This window comes from Podarcis vaucheri, assembly GCF_965113315.1.
Source record: "Podarcis vaucheri genome assembly, chromosome: 8".
In the NCBI taxonomy this organism is placed as follows: domain Eukaryota; kingdom Metazoa; phylum Chordata; class Lepidosauria; order Squamata; family Lacertidae; genus Podarcis; species Podarcis vaucheri.
In genome coordinates this window covers 22,698,503-22,716,245 of record NC_138766.1, presented here as the reverse complement: position 1 = coordinate 22,716,245, position 17,743 = coordinate 22,698,503, and the positions used below count along the sequence as shown (strand labels likewise).

The 17,743-nt window shown below is 44.9% G+C and overlaps 1 protein-coding gene across 1 annotated transcript in view; it reads left to right on the top strand.

Annotated features, from left to right (window-relative positions):
* CDH9 (cadherin 9) overlaps positions 1-17,743 on the top strand; it is a 141,088-nt gene that overhangs the window by 86,075 nt on the left and 37,270 nt on the right. The window contains exons 4-5 of the mRNA XM_082234345.1: positions 12,984-13,103; positions 15,522-15,689. Coding sequence (XP_082090471.1) covers positions 12,984-13,103; positions 15,522-15,689 — 288 coding nt within the window. The remainder of the gene's footprint in view (positions 1-12,983; positions 13,104-15,521; positions 15,690-17,743) is intronic.

Sequence of the window (17,743 nt, the reverse complement as noted above, 5' to 3'; positions counted from 1 at the left end):
ATGAATAGTTGGGTCTCAAGCCCTGAATTATATTGCTAAGGGTCAAGGTTCTACACACTACCTGGCATAGGTTCATACTGGTGATTTTTTTGGTATTGTACTGTAGAGGCAGCATAGCCGTGTATGAAAAGTATGGAGAAAAGCCAACCTCATAAGCATTTCATAAGCAATAGAAATGAGAAGCAAATATGCTACAGGTACCATTAGGCATGCAATTTTCAAGTAAATGTATAGAGTAATTTTTCCCCCTCTTGGGTTTGACAATTAGTCTACATATGCATGAAGGCCTTGGTGCTTTACTTTATATTAACTTGCTAAGTACTGAACTACTAAGAACTCTGTGGACTTCAGCATCAGATCAATGAACACAAGGTGCAGCTGCTGTATAGGGTGACATTAACTAGCATGGGGTGGTTCGATCATTAGGCAGATAGGCTTTAATCTCCTCTATCTCCTTGCAGAGGATGCAGTCCTATGTTAGAAGTGAGTAGTTGCAAAGTAGCTTTCTGACATTATCGAGTAAGATACATTTGTATAACTCCTACTATTTCCATAAATGATATTTTTACTAGAAGCTTATGTGAATTGCTGAAACAGGCACACAGCCTGAAAGGTAAATACTGTACAAATATATGTATATATTGCCATTTTTAGGGCAATTTCCTGTTTGCTTTGAGCCTTAATTCAAATCTCCGAATAGTTATTCTAAAATTCAGTTTACATTGCTAGACATCATGCGAGAGGAGTTTTTCAAAACTAAAATTAATCAAGAGTAATCTTAGGTCCACTATGAGTCAAGCTTGGCTCTCTGGCTAAGCCATCTTGTCAACTGAAAACAAAGTAGCGAAAGGAATTGATTTTGATGATGTGATTTCAAAATTTGGGGAGACAAAGTTAGGGGAAAAAGGTTTTAAGTGCTTATGTTCACAATGTTAAGTAAATAAACCAAAAAATAACACTTGCAAGTATCATATTTTTCCTTCTTTTAATAATTTCAATGTGTGGGGGGGTGACAAGAAATTTTCCACACTGGGTACCACCTGACCTTGCTATGCCACTGCCCACAGGGCTGGGTATCTGAAGTGTTACCACAGCCATGGAGGAACTACTCACAAGAAGACAATTTTGTACACCACCCTAATCTCTGAGCACTGTGAGAATCAAGGGGTTCCATGTACTTACCCAGGATTTGGTTTCCTTGGAATGGGGGACAGCAGAGACTGTGGTGTCTTTATGATATATGGTTTATTTACACATATATACAACCTGAGCCTAAGATGGAGCGGCTCACAGCATTAACACTCCAGAAAGTCTTGCTTATCCCATAGTCACAGCCTTGGAATCAAGCAAAAATCAAGCATGGCTCTCTCCATAGGAGCCATCTCCTAGGGAACAATGGGTCTTTGGGCACCCCAATAAAATATTAGAGGGGGCTGAGCCACTGCCCCCAAGTTGATGGGCAGTGTCATTCAAATGGCTTGTGTGCACTGCATCATGTGATTGATTATGTGGGGTGGGGCTTACCTGCCCCTCCCCCCGTGTTTTATTCAGGTTGGCACCCCTGACTCTCTCCCAACATCTACCTGCTTCTCGTAGCATGATCTCAGCTCACAAACACTCTGTCTTTCTCCCCACCAGCCAGGTAAGGGAAGAGGTCCACCCATTTACCCTTTGGCACAAAACACCCCACTTTGTTATATTAACAACCATACTCAGGGTCATTAACTCACCAAGAAACTTGCTTGAATAGTTCAACAGTAGAATCCTCCACTAGATTTTAACCCATCAATTCTTCCCATCAATTAACAGATTATCATTTGCATTTTATTTCCCATAATTTTAACATCCCTAAGAGAGTTGCCACAGCTGACTAGTTTAAGCTGAGAGTGACCTTTAAATCAACACTAAAAAGTGTTTTTATCATACTTGTGCCCTGCAATTATTTGACAGATCCATTTTCCTACCAATTTTTATTAGAGTATTCCCCCTCCCCCATCAACTATAATTCTCTAATCTCTGGACAAAAAGAAGAAGAAGAAACATTACAGGCTCAAAGTCCACACCTCAGCACTTTTCACTCATACCTAATGCTGACGCTGCAGTACAGTACTAAGGGATGTGTTCTGCACAGTTAGAGATGTCGTCCTTCAGATAAGACATTAAGTCAAGGTCCCTTCCCTTCAGCTCTGATATGGCTGCACAGGACAAAATGAAAAATCCCAGTGGCATTCTGTGAAATATGTCAAGAATTGGAGAAAGAAGAATTCCCTTTCTGAATGTAACAGTTTCTACTGTTAAAGTCTTTATGCATCTAGTGAGAATTAAATGGTGCAGTTCCCCAACCAATCAATGGACAAATATGTGCAAATGTTTTCATGTGGACACTCATCAGTCTCAAGAGACAATGGAGGGCACCTCTGGGAGTAAAGTCCAACTGCTGGAGAATCACAGTACCTGCAGCAGCTGCAGAGACCAGTAACTCATAGCTGCTGCATCCTGCAACATTTTTGCTGCATAGCAGGACTGAAGTGACCTCTCAAGGGGGAAAGCCTGGGCAGCGTGTATGGAGGTCCTGAGCTGCCCGAATTACAAGACCTGCCTCTTGGTCTCACTGATGTGGTCCAAAGGAAAACAGCACAAGCTTGGCTGCAGGAGCTGCTGAAAGGAGGCTCACAAGACACCATCCAATTGTCTTGGGGACTTTACTCCAGATTTGTATAGTGTTTGCTCTTTAGCCTTTCTTATCCTGAAGATGTCCTCAGGGGTGTAGGAAGGGGGGGCGGAGGGGGCAGGCTGCTCTGGGTGCCACTCTGGAAGGGGTGACAAGATGGCCCCTGCCTCCCCCCAGCTGTAGAGCAGCCGAGGCCACGCACAGTTCGTATGGGGGCCGCTCGTGTGGCATCCATACGGGCTGCTGCTCTCACGCGCCATCTATATGGGCTGCCTCTCGCACGGTGACTGTACGGGCTGCTGCACATGCGCAGGCCATATGGGATGCCGCTCACAAAGTAGCCCATACGGCCACCGTGCATGAGCAGCAGCCCGTACAGACTGTGCATATGCGGCAATCCATACAGTTGCCACACATGCACGGTCCATATGGGATGCCACTTGTGCGGCAGCCTGTGCAGTCACCGTGCATGCAGCAGCCTGTATGGACAGACTGTGCATATGCGGCATCCCATAGGGTCACTGCACATGCACACTCCGTACAGGATGCCGCTTGCGCAGCAGCCCATACAGTCACCATGCATGCAGCAGCCTGTATGGACGCTGTGCAAGCGGCAGCCCATACAGAGTGCACATGTGTGGCATTCCATACAGAGTGTGCACGTGCAGGATGCCACACATGCACAGTCCTTCCAGGCTGTGCCGCCCCGGGTGCCAGGGAGGGTTCCTCCACCACTGGATATCCTACAAAGTAGAAGGTATGGGTTCTTGGGGTTTATTCCCAACTCCATTCTCACAAATGACTATAGCCTCAAGGCAACAGAGGTTTAGGATCAAAGTTTTCCTTTTCCTACATGGGCTTCCTTCCCAGCTTGACGAGCTCTATCTGCCCTCATGTTAGGAAAATAATGTTATATCACAGCAATTCTCAGATGCTGGGAAATTCTTTCTACTGTACTTCGGTTTGTCTGCTAAGGAGCCTGAACACATTGCTATGAACATTCTGGATGGTATTTTTGGAGTACAAACTCAGATCATGCAAGTGACTGGCTATTGAATATTTGTTGTTGTTGTTGTTGTTGTTGTTGTTGTTGTTGTTGTTGTTGTTGTTGTTGTTGTTGTGTGAGAGCACAACCTATAGTACATACAATGGCTTCCTTCTGCTGAACACAACAGGGGAAGATGAATAATGGCAAGTGGATAAAATTATGAGAAAGCATATTTTCCTTCTCTTTGCGACTGAATAGCATAGTAGAAAGTCAGGGAATGAAGAAAGTATCAAGACTGGATACATTTTCCTTTTCTTTGCTGGCATTCCTATTTCCTGCTAGCAGTTTAAATTGTAACACTTCATTGCAAGATTCTTCAGATTTCTAATTAAAAGCTAAAGGCTGCATTTCATCTGTTTGAGTATATTTCATAAGAGCTCAGCATTTTATAAGTTGAATTTATTCTATAAACACCTGTTCTGTTAGCTGAATTTTGTGATTCAGCTCTGCAACCGAAACAATGTTTACCAAAAAAGCATATAGTAGGAGAAAGTGTGCAAAAAGACTTATATATTAGTGAAAATAATACATAGAAATGCATTATGTTAGCAAAACGAAGAAATATATGCTATTACTAGGGGATGAGTCGCTGTTCGCTTCACTCATCAAACTCACCCACCCCATTCCTTTACACCTTGAAAAAACCTTCTCTCCCCTTAAAAGGTAAAGGTACCCCTGCCCGTACGGGCCAGTCTTGACAGACTCTAGGGTTGTGCGCCCATCTCACTCAAGAGGCCAGGGGCCAGCGCTGTCTGGAGACACTTCCGGGTCACGTGGCCAGCGTGACATCGCTGCTCTGGCGAGCCTGCACCAGCGCAGCACACACGGAAACGCCGTTTACCTTCCCGCTAGTAAGCGGTCCCTATTTATCTACTTGCACCCGAGGGTGCTTTCGAACTGCTAGGTTGGCAGGCGCTGGGACTGAACAACGGGAGCGCACCCCGCCGCGGGGATTCGAACCGCCGACCTTTCGATCGGCAAGCCCTAGGCGCTGAGGCTTTTACCCACAGCGCCACCCGCGTCCCTTCTCTCCCCTTAGATGTTGTCAAAACTCTCTTTTGTGGATTGGGCCACCTGACCACTTCCTTACTTCTTTGGCAGCCACACAAAGTGCAGCTTGATGACATCCTAAGGAAAGTACATATTAGGACAGGCTTTCTCAACCTCGCCCCTCCAGATGTTTTGAGACTACAATTCCCATCATCCCTGACCACGGGTCCTGCTACCTAGGGATCATGGGGGTTGTAGGCAAAAACATCTGGAGGGCTGAGGCTGAGGAAGCATGTATTAGAAGATACACAGAAATGACATTAAGGGAAAGGTAAAGGGACCCCTGACCATTAGGTCCAGTTGTAGCCGACTCTGGGGTTGCGGAGCTCATCTCGCTCTATTGGCCAATGGAGCCGGCATACAGCTTCCGGGTCATGTGGCCAGCATGACCAATCCGCTACTGGCGAACCAGAGCAGCGCACGGAAACGCCATTTATGTTCCTGCCGGAGCAGTACCTATTTACTTGCACTTTGACGTGCTTTCAAACTGCTAGGTTGGCAGGAGCAGGGACCGAGGAGTGGGAGCTCACCCCGTCGTGGGGATTCAAACCGCCGACCTTCTGATCGGCAAGTCCTAGGCTCTGTGGGTTAAACCACAGCGCCACCCACATCCCTATAGAAATGACATTACTTACGTTATATATGTCCTTCATGAAGTCTGTAAATCAGGACAAAGCAGCATGGAAAGTTTCTAGGAGTTTCCTTCCATCCCTTACCTGGTAGCTAACTTTATGCGTTCAACATTGAAAATGTCAGAAATATTCTCTAACTTGTGAAAAAAATATAGGCATATCAAATGGGAGCTGTTTTGAAAGTAGAATGCAAAGACAATCTGTATTATGCAGACCCACTTCAGAAGCACAAAATATTTACAAAGTATGCAAATAGGGCTTCGGCATAGTCAGACAATGTGCTTCAGCATTTTTTTCTAAGGCGACATAAATTATTGTGAAGTCTCTTTCACACACGTAGAACGCGCAGGCAAAGAGTCTTTGAAAGTGGCTTCCAAAACTTCAAGGAGATAAAGGACACCACAAATAAAGTAATCAGGGCTTGGGAATGAAGGACCGCATTCTGACACTCAAAGAAAAGGACAGTATCATCTGCACACGATGGAGCATCTCATTCTTCAATGTTGGGGCAATCTGTAGTTGCATAAAATGAGTTGAGTTAGCACATGAGATCAATTTGTCAGCTGCTCAACAATTTGGAAAGTGGGGAGCAGCAATCTCTCTTACTGCTACACATGCATTTTGCTGCAACTGTATGGTTTGAGCTGCACTCAAACTGTTTATAATGTCATGAACCAAGTGTGACATGTGGACTAGGGAGACCTGAATTTGACGCACCACACATCTAGCTCACTGCATGGCCAAGGCTCTCAGTCTCACCTACTTCATAGGTTGAATGTTATGAGGACAAGATAGCATAAATCCATACCGTACATCGCCCCAATATCTTCATGGGAAAGGCAGCATGCATATCTAAGATATTAATTGCATAGAAAGAGCCCTGATGGGTCAGCTTAAAGACCTATCAAGTCCTGCATCCTACAGTGGCCGCCCATATGCTTATGAGAAGCCCACAAGCTGGACTTGAGGGCAACAGCCCTTTCCTACTCTTCTTTCTCAGCAACTGTTATCCAGAGGCATGGCCCCAGTGGTTATCTTGGCATTATATAGTATTATAGTATTATATTCCTCTATAAGGAAACAAGAGCACACCCTAATCAAAAAGCCCACAATCTCAATTGCAGCCACTAGTGCTTATTACCCCAGCAGGAAATGGCATCCGAGACTGGACTAATGCTACTCAGAAAAGCAAAAGAGTTGCAAGCCCTCCAAGATTTTGCAAGTGTAAGTAGACAAAGATGCACTTGTGTGCTTATAACCCATTTAGTCTCACAACAAGGACTGCTGCCTGTACACTCTGCTCTCCCATTTTGCATCACAAAATGCTCTTTTCCCCTGCTTTATGCTACATTCATTTAGTCTTCAACAGCTTGTCCTTGAGTGAAGCAGGGTCTGTTAGTAAACTGCCACTTTTGTAGAAAAAAGAGGTTTAATAAAGTGTTTAACATTCACATGGATATGGTTATATTTGTTACAGAATAGCTGCAATGCACACAAATGTAGTAACTTACTTCCTGGACAAATGGTTATGGGCTGGAGGAAACAGTGGAGTGTACATGTAGGGATGTGGGTGGTGCTGTGGTCTAAACCACTGAGCCTCTTGGGCTTGCTGATCGGAAGGTCAGCAGTTCAAATCCACTCGATGGGGTGAGCTCCCGTTGCTCTGTCCCAGCTTCTGCCAACCTAGCAGTTCAAAAGCATACCAGTGCAAGTAGATAAATAGGTACTGCTGTGGTGGGAAGGTAAATGGCATTTATGTGTGCTCTGGCTTCCACCAATGTGTCCTATTGTGCTAGAAGTGGTTTAGTCATGCTGGCCACATGACCAGGAAAGCTGTCTGTTGACAAACAGATGAGCACCACACCCCTTAGTTGCCTTTGACTAGACTTCACCACTCAGGGGTTCTTTATCTTTTTTCAAAAATATATGAATGTGCATTTACAACATGGGTGTGGAACTTCTGGCCCTCCATATATTGTTGGACTACAACTTCCATTATCCATGACCATAGGTCACCTACACCTGATTTATACGCTGGTAGAGAATTGGAGGGCATTGGGACTGAAATCTAAAGAATTGAATGCTGTTGGTTTGGAATAAAGGTAAAGGTACCCCTGCCCGAACGGGCCAGTCTTGACAGACTCTGGGGTTTGTGCGCCCATCTCACTCAAGAGGCCGGGGGCCAGCGCTGTCCGGAGACACTTCCAGGTCACGTGGCCAGCGTGACAAAGCTGCATCTGGCGAGCCAGCGCAGCACACGGAACGCCGTTTACCTTCCCGCTGGTAAGTGGTACCTATTTATCTACTTGCACCCGGGGGTGCTTTCGAACTGCTAGGTTGGCAGGCGCTGGGACCGAGCAGCGGGAGCGCACCCCGCCGCGGGGATTCGAACCGCCAACCTTTCGATCGGCAAGCCCTAGGCGCTGAGGCTTTTACCCACAGCGCCACCCGCGTCCCCCCGTTGGTTTGGAATAAATGGGGTTAAATCCTGACTAAATGAGTCTGGATACAATCTATACAGCCATACAAATCAAACTTGCCTTCAAACACATAGAAAAATTACTTAACATGGTTAATCCCAAAAAATCTGAACTGTTTCTAAATCCCTGCCTGGTAAACGGGACAATTGGAACAGGCAAGATTTCTTTTGTTGAGTATGAGTAATATAGCTACTGGGAACATAGGAACTTACTAAATGCATTAAGATATGCAAGTAAACATGTGGGAAAATAGTTAAAAGCAACACAATTTCTTCTATGCATAGGATACCCGTTTGAGAGGTTTTGTTAAGTGTGTTCTCCTTCATGGAGAGCACGTGTTGCGGTGGGGTCTGCTGAACCACCCCTCTGTTACCAGGCAGGGTCTCTAAAGATGGCCTGGGGCAGTGATTGGTTCACTGGGTTTCTGGGGTAAAAGTTATGTTGCAATTTTGGTGGGAGGGGTAAAATGTTTAAATACTCTGCATGCAGCCTGGAGCTTTCTCTTTGCTGCGTGCAATGGATCACCCGCCCACCCGCCCTTGAGTAAGGGGTTGCTGCATTGACCTTGCTATGCCTGTCATGGGGTCGTCTACCGTTGGGGCAGGAGCCTGGTAGGAATTTTGTCCATCTGGCTGATTGGCTGGGCCATTTGGTTTTTGCCTACTGCGTAGCAAATCCTCACAACTTGTAAGGTTGTGGTTAGGCATTGGTTATAAATTGGTGGAGGAGGGGTTAGGATAGGCTGGGCCTGCCCCTCCATGGTTGCTGTGGAAAGGGAATTCCGATAAAGGAATCCTGGGGCTTGCCATCTTTTCGTCCAATCCCTGGAATGGGACTAGGGCCGGCAAGCCTTCGGGGAGCATGCAGATGAGAATTGAGGGTCTGTGACTCAGCTCCATTTCTCCCTGACTTGCTTTCCCCCGCACTGACTTTCGGTGGTGACCGGAAGTCAGTTCTGTCCCCAGGCGGGGGGACAGATAGTCTTAACCAATGCCTAAACAACCACTCACAGTTTTGTATTTAAATAAAGTTGTGGCCAAAATTATGCCAAAAACCTTAAACAAAAATTAAGTGTGTGTTGTGAGTTATTTGGGGGGTGGCTTGGGGACCTCGACACGCAACGATGCTAAATTGTTCATAGTTGGCAATTTCTGAACAAACAAATAATGAAAATTCTCCAAAGTTTATTTGAAAACTGCAAGAAGTCAAAGAGTATAAGCTTTCACTGGATGAATCCACACAGCAACAAAAAGGTGGCAGAAGGCATGCATTTCTGGGAACATGATGACGGAGGGGGGGGAGCATATGGCCACATTTCAAGGTTATGGCTCCTCATTTCTGGAAAACCTTGAACATGGGTGTTGAGCCAGGATTGATAGTTATAGTGTGAATATGTATTCAGGAAATAGATAGGAACAGCCTTGCCCTGGCTTTCAAACTACAGATAGAAAAATAATAACCTCATCCTCCTCAGGATTTTCAAAATGGTAGCATGAATCTCCTTTCCTTGTCCCCTTGTCCCTTCAAAATGGTGATGAGATGCTCTTGTCCAGCTACATACCACCACACTTCCTTATAATAAAACACACACACACACACACAAACTTCCTCACATACACATATTAGCCATAGTCACAAATATCCAATGCAGTTCAGCCCACTGAACTGAACACCATATTCTCAAGAGCAACTGTACGGGTGGGATGGGGAGGCAGTGAGCATCAAACACAAAATATAAATTCTCAAAATGTACAAGAATAAGCCTCAAATTGGTTATGCTTCAGACTTTGGGTTTTCTGTTGAACCTACAGTCCTTTATTCTGCTGTCCAGAAACTGAGAGCCATAAAATATCTTAAGCATGAAAGCAGCCAGATGTTTCCGCCATGACTTCCTTGATAAATTACTGGGAGAAAAATCTTCCCCATTTGGAAATAATATCTTAATTTGACTGCAGTCACGACTATTTGCAACACTCATAGTAATGCTTTATCAACGAGCAAGCAGGAGTCCCCTTCACTGACTAAACACACCTCTAAATCAAATGCAATCCACAGCAAGGGCATTTCAGAGTAATAATAGCCCCATGTTGTACTCACGTCACCATGTCAGATCCAATTTTATACAGAGAGCACAAAGCACTGGAAGACTGAAAATATCTGCGCCTCTGTGTGTTGTGCTGTCTTTGTTACAGGCGCAGATTGAGCAATAATGAGCAACGGCTCTTCACGAATGAAACAGGCAAAAGTGAGAGGGGCCTCAAAGGAGATGGCATCCTCAAAACTGACAGGTTAAGAAGGAAGATGCCGAACTCAGAACTCACTCTCTCTCTTTTTTGGGGGGGGGGGAGTGTGTGTGTCATACTCTAAATTGTGTTCATGAAAGTTCAGACAACCACATATCCAGCTGAAGAAAATGTAGACCCAAGACAATTAAAATAAGAATACTGCTGGAAACTTTGCAAGTCTGAGGACTAGACATGCATAGGATTTTCCTGTAAGTGCTTGCGGCATTTTGTTTTGGAAGCAGAAGGGTGACTGGAACCGCCATTGTAGAGGTTAATAACATCATTGTGTGGAAGGAATGAAGTGTTTATCTCTGTGTAAGGTGCAGTTGCTCTTCATTTAGACAGCACACCATACATTTTAAAGCAGTTACCACCCGCCCCATCCCTTGAATCATGGGGCAATTCCTAGCACCCGTAACAAACTACAGTTCCCAGCATTCTTTAGGGGAAGCCATGACTGTTGAAGTTGTATAATAGTGCTTTAAGTGTATGTTGTGAGCCAGGGGTGCCAACTACCCCCTCCCCATTGAAGGGGTATGGTGTCACGTGACACATCCTGCCCCCACCCAGGGCATGGGCACTCTCCTGTCGGCGGTGGAGGAAGGGGGCTCAGCCTGCCCACAAATATTGAGGAGGCCCAAGCCCCTCCTGCCCCCTATAATTGCTGCCCCTGGTTTGAGCAGAGACCTTTCACTTCATTTTGAGGTGAAACCAGAGATACATACAAGGAAATAATAAGAGCAACCCAACTCATGGTATTGGAACGAAAGCTGCCCATGTGAACAAATGATGGCATCCAGGATTTTAGCATAGCTGTGACCTGGAAGCAATTATCTTCCAACACCCACACCCCAGTCCACAAAAAGCAACCCCAAAGACTTCATTGCCTTTCTAACTTGTCTTATTTTTGTGGATTTTTATTTTTTAAAGCTATTTAAACATAGTTAAAATGGCCCCATCAATATCAACACTGCTGTCATCTTCCTTTGCCCCCTATTTTGAGGAAGGGAGACTTGTGGCTGTGAGGGAATAGCTGACATCAGAACTCTGCAGTGGATTGCTCTGCTACTATGGCAGGCTAGAAGGGGGGCTGAGGTTGGTTTCTGCAAGAAAATACGTCTTGTTATGGTAAATATCATTCCGAAACCTCCCTCACACCCTTTCTCAGTTCAAATCCGGGGCTCCTTCACATGCAGAAGGCTTGCACTCCATTTACTTGCATGTAGATGCCGTGCACATTTATATCTTTTCAAAGCAACCCCTCCCTGCAAAAACCCACACCCTTTTATCCATTTGAAATAAGACCCAATTTTTTAAAAAGTATGAATTCATGTCTTTACTGCTAACTTTGGTTTTGAAGGAGAAGTGTGCTAAACAGCCCTATCAGAACTCAGCTAAAATCCTGGATTTCTTCATTAATTTCTATAGGCACTCCTGCCTCAGGGGAGGGAGAAAAAAACCTCAGCAGCTCAGTGGGTGAAGTTGAGCCTTGTGGGTGAGTCTAACTATGAAGTCTATGGGTGGGATGACTGTGGAACTTTATTTCCCTGCTCAGTCAAGCCTTCCTACACAGTGCCACTTAGTAATTACAATCAATATTACTGCTCTTGAGAAATGACATACCCTCCAACATTTCTCTGATGAAAATAGGGCTGTCCAATGCTATTTTTCTAGAAAAAAGAAGTACCGCAACTCACCACGAACACCTCCGACATTTTCTTAGAATGGCAATGGCGCCCACCTAAGAGGTGAATACTGGCTGAAAAAAAGCCATGGGGACGTCTTATTCCATACCCTCCAACAATTCTCCGATGAAAGTAGGGACAACCTAAGGAAAAGCGGGACATTCCAGGATTAAATCAGAAACTGGGACGGCTTCTGTAAATCCAGGCCTGCCCCTGGAAATTAGGGACAATTGGAGGATCTGATATTACTGTGATTTAATTATTCTGCCGATGCTATTAGTCACCTTGAGTTTCCTATGTGAAGGAAAGGTGGGGGTATATAACTTGATTGAATAATATTAGAACGAAGTTCATTGGCGTGATTGCCAAGCCCAACTCAAAGATAGGCTGACACTTTCATTGGCTTCTGTCACTTTTCTCCGCCTTTCCCTTCTCCTCTCCTAGACCTCTTATTATTCTATATTCTCTTTTTCTCTCACACCTGATTTCTTAATATTTCCTCAGTTGCCTGCTGTGCTGAGTGTGTGTGATCTCTTGTCATACCAGTTTTTCTATTCAGTGATGTTTTAATGATTTGTTTAAATCCCTCTCCTAGTACTTCAGGGCGAGATCAGTGTTTCCTTTCCAACTGACTTTACTGACTAAATTGCAGCCTCTTGATTGTTTCCTTGTTAATTTTTTGAATCTGCAGCATTGACTAGCATCCTTTTGGCTGCTTCTAGGCAGGACAAGGTAGGGCCTACAGGCCTCTGGTGTCACAAAGGTGTCCTTAGAAGACCTGAAACAACATGATTCTGGTTTATTTCGGTTAGCCCAGACTGATGTCCAGCTGGAGCCAAGAACTAAATTCTGTCTAATTATCTCACTTCTGATGAGTAAAATAATACCTTTTAAATTGTGTTTTTATGTATCCTACATGTGCTTCAAGGTGCTCGAAGCAGCTTGCATGGGGTTTCACCCTATTTCATCCTCACAGGTAGGTGATTGGACTAAAGCACTCAGTGGATTTTGCCACGGAGCAGGAATTTGTACCTGGGTCTTCCCAGTTGAGTGCTATGCCCAATATACATAACCTCATTTCATATTGTGGATTTTCACCACCCCATTGTTGCTCTTTTGCTCCTTATTTCAGGTACTTCTGTTATCCAAGTGACAGCTACAGATGCTGATGATGCTAACTATGGCAACAGTGCCAAAGTTGTTTACAGCATCCTCCAGGGCCAGCCATACTTCGCAGTGGATCCAGAAACAGGTGAAAATGTCTATTGACTTGGCTTCCTTTTATTTATGCCAGCTCTGCTTTATTCTAATTATCTGGAGCTGTTGTCAGTCCTTTTAGTATGTCTTTTTTATATTTTCACCCAGTTTTCTTTTGTGTTTTTTTCAAAGGTTTTTCATTGATATATTCATATACAGTGGTACCTCTGGATGCAAACGGGATCCGTTCCAGAGCCCCGTTCGCATCCTGAAGCGAATGCAGCCTGTGTCTGTGTGTCTGTGTGTGTGTTGCGATTCACCACTTCCACGCATGCACGTAACGTCATTTTAAGCATTTGCGCATGTGCGAGCGGTGAAACCCAGAAGTAACGCATTCTGTTACTTCCGGGTCGCTGCAGAGTGCAACCCGAAAACGCTCAACCCAAAGCTACTTCAACCCAAGGTATGACTGTACTATTCATGTTCATCCGTTATTTGGTTGGAGCAGTTACTGCTGACTCCACCTTTTTTGGAGGGCAGAGGGGTCCTTGGACAAGGCATACTCTGTGGCCCCTAGTAACCTGGAAGAGGTAAACTGAACAAAAAGAGCAGCACTGGCCCGAATTTAAGCCCTGGGAGTGGACCAGAGTGGAAACCTCAGCAGCGAGGGCCTATCCCTGGCCTCGCCTCTCCCCCCAAGCCACCGTGGATTGGCACAATTCAAACCAGGGCTTGGTGGGAACTCGTGGACGTCAGGGGAAGGGGCCAACAGCCAAAACCAACATGATGTGGCTCTGAGGGAAGACAGGAGCCACCATGCTGGGTGGCAAGTGCCGCCCACCATTGGACCAGGTAAACGGGCATTCTTTGGTTGGAGAAGTTACTGCTGACTCCATCTTTGCGGGGGCACAGGGGTCCTTGGACAAGACGTGGAAGAGACAGGTTGAACAAACAGCAAATTTCCTCATAATGTCTCTTCTTGTGTGTGTCGCACAAAATGGCAACAAGAATGCTTTTTGGTTGGAGGGACATTTGCTGATTTCAAGCCCCCATCAAATGCCGAGTGTGTATCCTCTTCTTTAGCTGGCTCTGTGACAAAGCCATACTGCAGCCACACTGTCAACTATAGAAGGACAGCTGATTCGTAAACCTGGTTGTCTGGCTTCATTTGCATATCATTTACATGAGCGTGGCAAATGCCAAGCCACAGCTGCTGGATGCTGCACCGGCTGTGTGATATTTTGGAATAGCTGATGCAAAATGAGAGCAAGAGGCAGGGAATGGAACCTTCTGAGCCAGCTCAATAAAAAATCATGACCCACTTTCAGAAACCATACAATTTGAAAGAAAAGAAAAAAAAGAGGAAGGAGGGAAAATGCCCTGTGATTTCTAAATTGCACAGAGCCCAATCAGCGCAGAAATGATGAAATTGATAATGGGTGCATTGATATGAAGGAAGCTGCATGCTGTTTCCCTACCACCCCAAACCTCACCTTCTCATTCCATCCTGGCTGTTGTTCCAAGAACCATCAAGGTTAGGCAGCCATCTTTTGGGGTCGTGGAATATTTCCTCTGGTTAGGTCTTCCCATACGTACTGAAAAATGACAAAGTACAGCAAAATGGCTTGAAGAGTGGAAGAGTGAACGGTATTGCTTCAGACTGTAGTTGGTAGGTACTGGTTTGGATTGCTGCCCCTCCGCTGGTGTAACAATATGGCATGGCTGTGACCCTAATTTGTGTGTAGGAAAGTGGCACAGCAAACAAACAAACAAAAGCTTAGCACATCCTTTTCCTTGATGTGTGCATTTCCTATTTACATGCATTTATATATATATATTTTTAAAATGTGGTCCCTCCTTAGCTATAGTCTGAACTGTTGTTGTTGTTAGTGCTTAAAAAAAAAAGTTTAGGGGGTACTGTCATTTTCCTGCTCATATTGAAATACTGCCCCTAAGTGAGGCCAAACTTAGATTCACAAAATGTTTAGGGGTACCCCTGCGTCCCCCCAGAAAAAAGCACTGTTTATTATTATTCCTCCACCATATTCAGCTGCATGTATAGTTTCAGTCCCTGCCATGATTTTGGAGAGGGCTGCAAACTTCTGTTCATTGCAGCCTTTCATCCTAAATGGAAAAATAACCACCAGTCAAAGTTGTTGTTGTTTTCAGAAAGCTTTCATTATGACAGATGTAACCATTTTTGGTTTTTCCCCCCAGAAGGATAATTACATTGATTTAGTGCCAATTTAAAAACACTGAGTAATGGGAGCTTCTTGTTTCTCTCTTTTCTTGCTGTGACATTAAACTAGTCATGGACTGAAAGCCTTATTTCAGTGCATACACCTTCAATTTTGTTTATTTACTGTGGATTAACTGGCACAGCATATCTGACACAAATCCATTTTAATACTCTCCTTCGACCTACTCCCACCTTCAATCTCATATTTCCTCCCCCTCTTCTCTTCCCTATAAGGCATCATCAAGACTGCTTTGCCCGATATGAGCCGAGAAAACCGAGAGCAGTACCAAGTGGTCATCCAGGCAAAAGACATGGGAGGCCAGATGGGCGGATTATCAGGAACCACAACGGTGAACATCACGCTGACCGACGTCAATGACAATCCACCTCGATTCCCCCAGAGTATGAACCATTTAATACTTCAGATGTGTTCAAAAAGCCTCTTTAAACTCTGTAGTTCAAGTTTCACCATCTGGGGACGTAAATGCAGATGCACTTCTGGTGTTGCAGCTATTTAAGGTCACACAGGAACATACATACATACATACATACATACATACATACATACATACATACATATATAATATTTCCAAAGGAAATAAACAAAGTTAACTCCCATAATAGTGTTAGGTCTACAAGCAAAAACAAACAAACCAACAAATGCTAGAGGTACACAAAGCTTTGCTGCTTGTAGAATTATAAACAGCACCATCATTTACATGCCGCCCATCTGACTGGGTTTCCCCAGTGACTCTGAGCAGCTTCCAACAAAATATTAAAAACACAATAGAACGTCAACCGTTAAAAACTTCCCTGAACAGGGCTGCCCTCAGATGTCTTCTAAAAGTCAAATAGTTGTTTATCTGTTTGACATCTGGTGGGAGGGCGTTCCACAGGGCGGGTGCCACTACGAAGAAGGCCCTTTGCCTGGTTCCCTGTAACCTTGCTTCTCTCAGTGAGGGAACCACCAGAAGGCCCTCAGAGTGTCCGGGCTGAACGATGGGGGTGGAGACGCTCCTTCAGGTATACTGGGCCAAGGCCATTTAGGGCTTTAAAGATCAGCACCAACACTTTGAACCACTACCAAGAAGGCCCTTTGCCTGGCTCCTTGTAGCTTCACATCTCACAGTGAGGGAATTTGTAGAAAGCCCTTGGAACTGGACCTCAGCGTCCAGACTGGACAATGTAGGAGAAGACACTCCTTCAGGTACACAGGGCCCTGAAGAGTCAGGTGATAGCTTTGAGCCTGATTCTGCACAGCTCATAAACCACGAAACAGAATGCAGCAACTCCAATATATTTTGACCTGCCAAATGTCCAGTAATGTCCAGGACTTTTAGCCACTGACAGGCCACCTTACATGGGCAAAGTGTTGCATTCTGCTTGCTGGGAATCTAACTTGCGCACAATCTAGGTCACATCCCACAGTCACATAACTAAATAGCCGCCACTGTCCTTCTCCATCCTACTTGGTTCACAAACTGCACAGCACTTGATGGTCGTGCTGTGACAAAGGGGGTGTTCTCAAAACTTTACACCCAGGAGCTGCAACCGGCATGATGTGCCTGATCATTGCAGCACATGCTGCAACACATGTGCTCATACACACACGTGGATGATGCAGCAATGCAAATCAAAACAGCTCTCCTTTTCAGGCACTTATTCTCACAAATGGAGCCATAGAGAGTGTTGTTAGGCTGATCGGAAGGTCAGTGGTTCAAATCCGCACGACAGAGTGAGCTGAGCTCCTGTTGCTCTGTCCCACCTTCTGCCAAGCTAGCAGTTCGAAAGCATACCAGTGCAAGTAGATAAATAGGTACCGCTGTGGTGGGAAGGTAAACAGAGTTTCTGTGCACTCTGGTTTCCATCACGGTGTTTAGTCCTGTTGGCCACATGACCCAGAAAGCTGCCTGTGGACAAACGCCGGCTCCCTCGGCCTGAAAGCGAGATGAGTGCCGCAACCCCATGGTCGCCTTTGGCTGGACTTAACAGTCCAGGGGTCCTTTACCTTTTACCTTTTGTACCCCACCCCTGTGCTCCTCAAAAACCACAAAGCCCAACTAAATTAAAACTTTGTAACCTATTGGCCGCTCTCTGCTTTCTACTATTTATGGTTTTGTTCACTTTTTTATCATGCTTATAAAATATATGTATTCACTTCTCCTCATGACTTAGCTCAGAGGTCTGCTTAAAATGCAAGGGTGTGATAGAGTAATTAATCATACTGAAGTTGGCGAACCCAAAGTAGGCTAGTATCACATATATTTTGCTGTAGTGTATGTCACTCAGTGACAGTCTCATAAAGAGTACATATTAGAAGGTACCCATAAAGAAGCTTTGATATCAAAGCTGCTGTTGGGGTTGTGTTTTTTTTTAGCTTTTACTCTTCCCCGTCGCTTCTTTGTGAGCACAAAAGAAATAAGAGCCTATGGAGATTGGTGTGCCTTCTTTTTAAG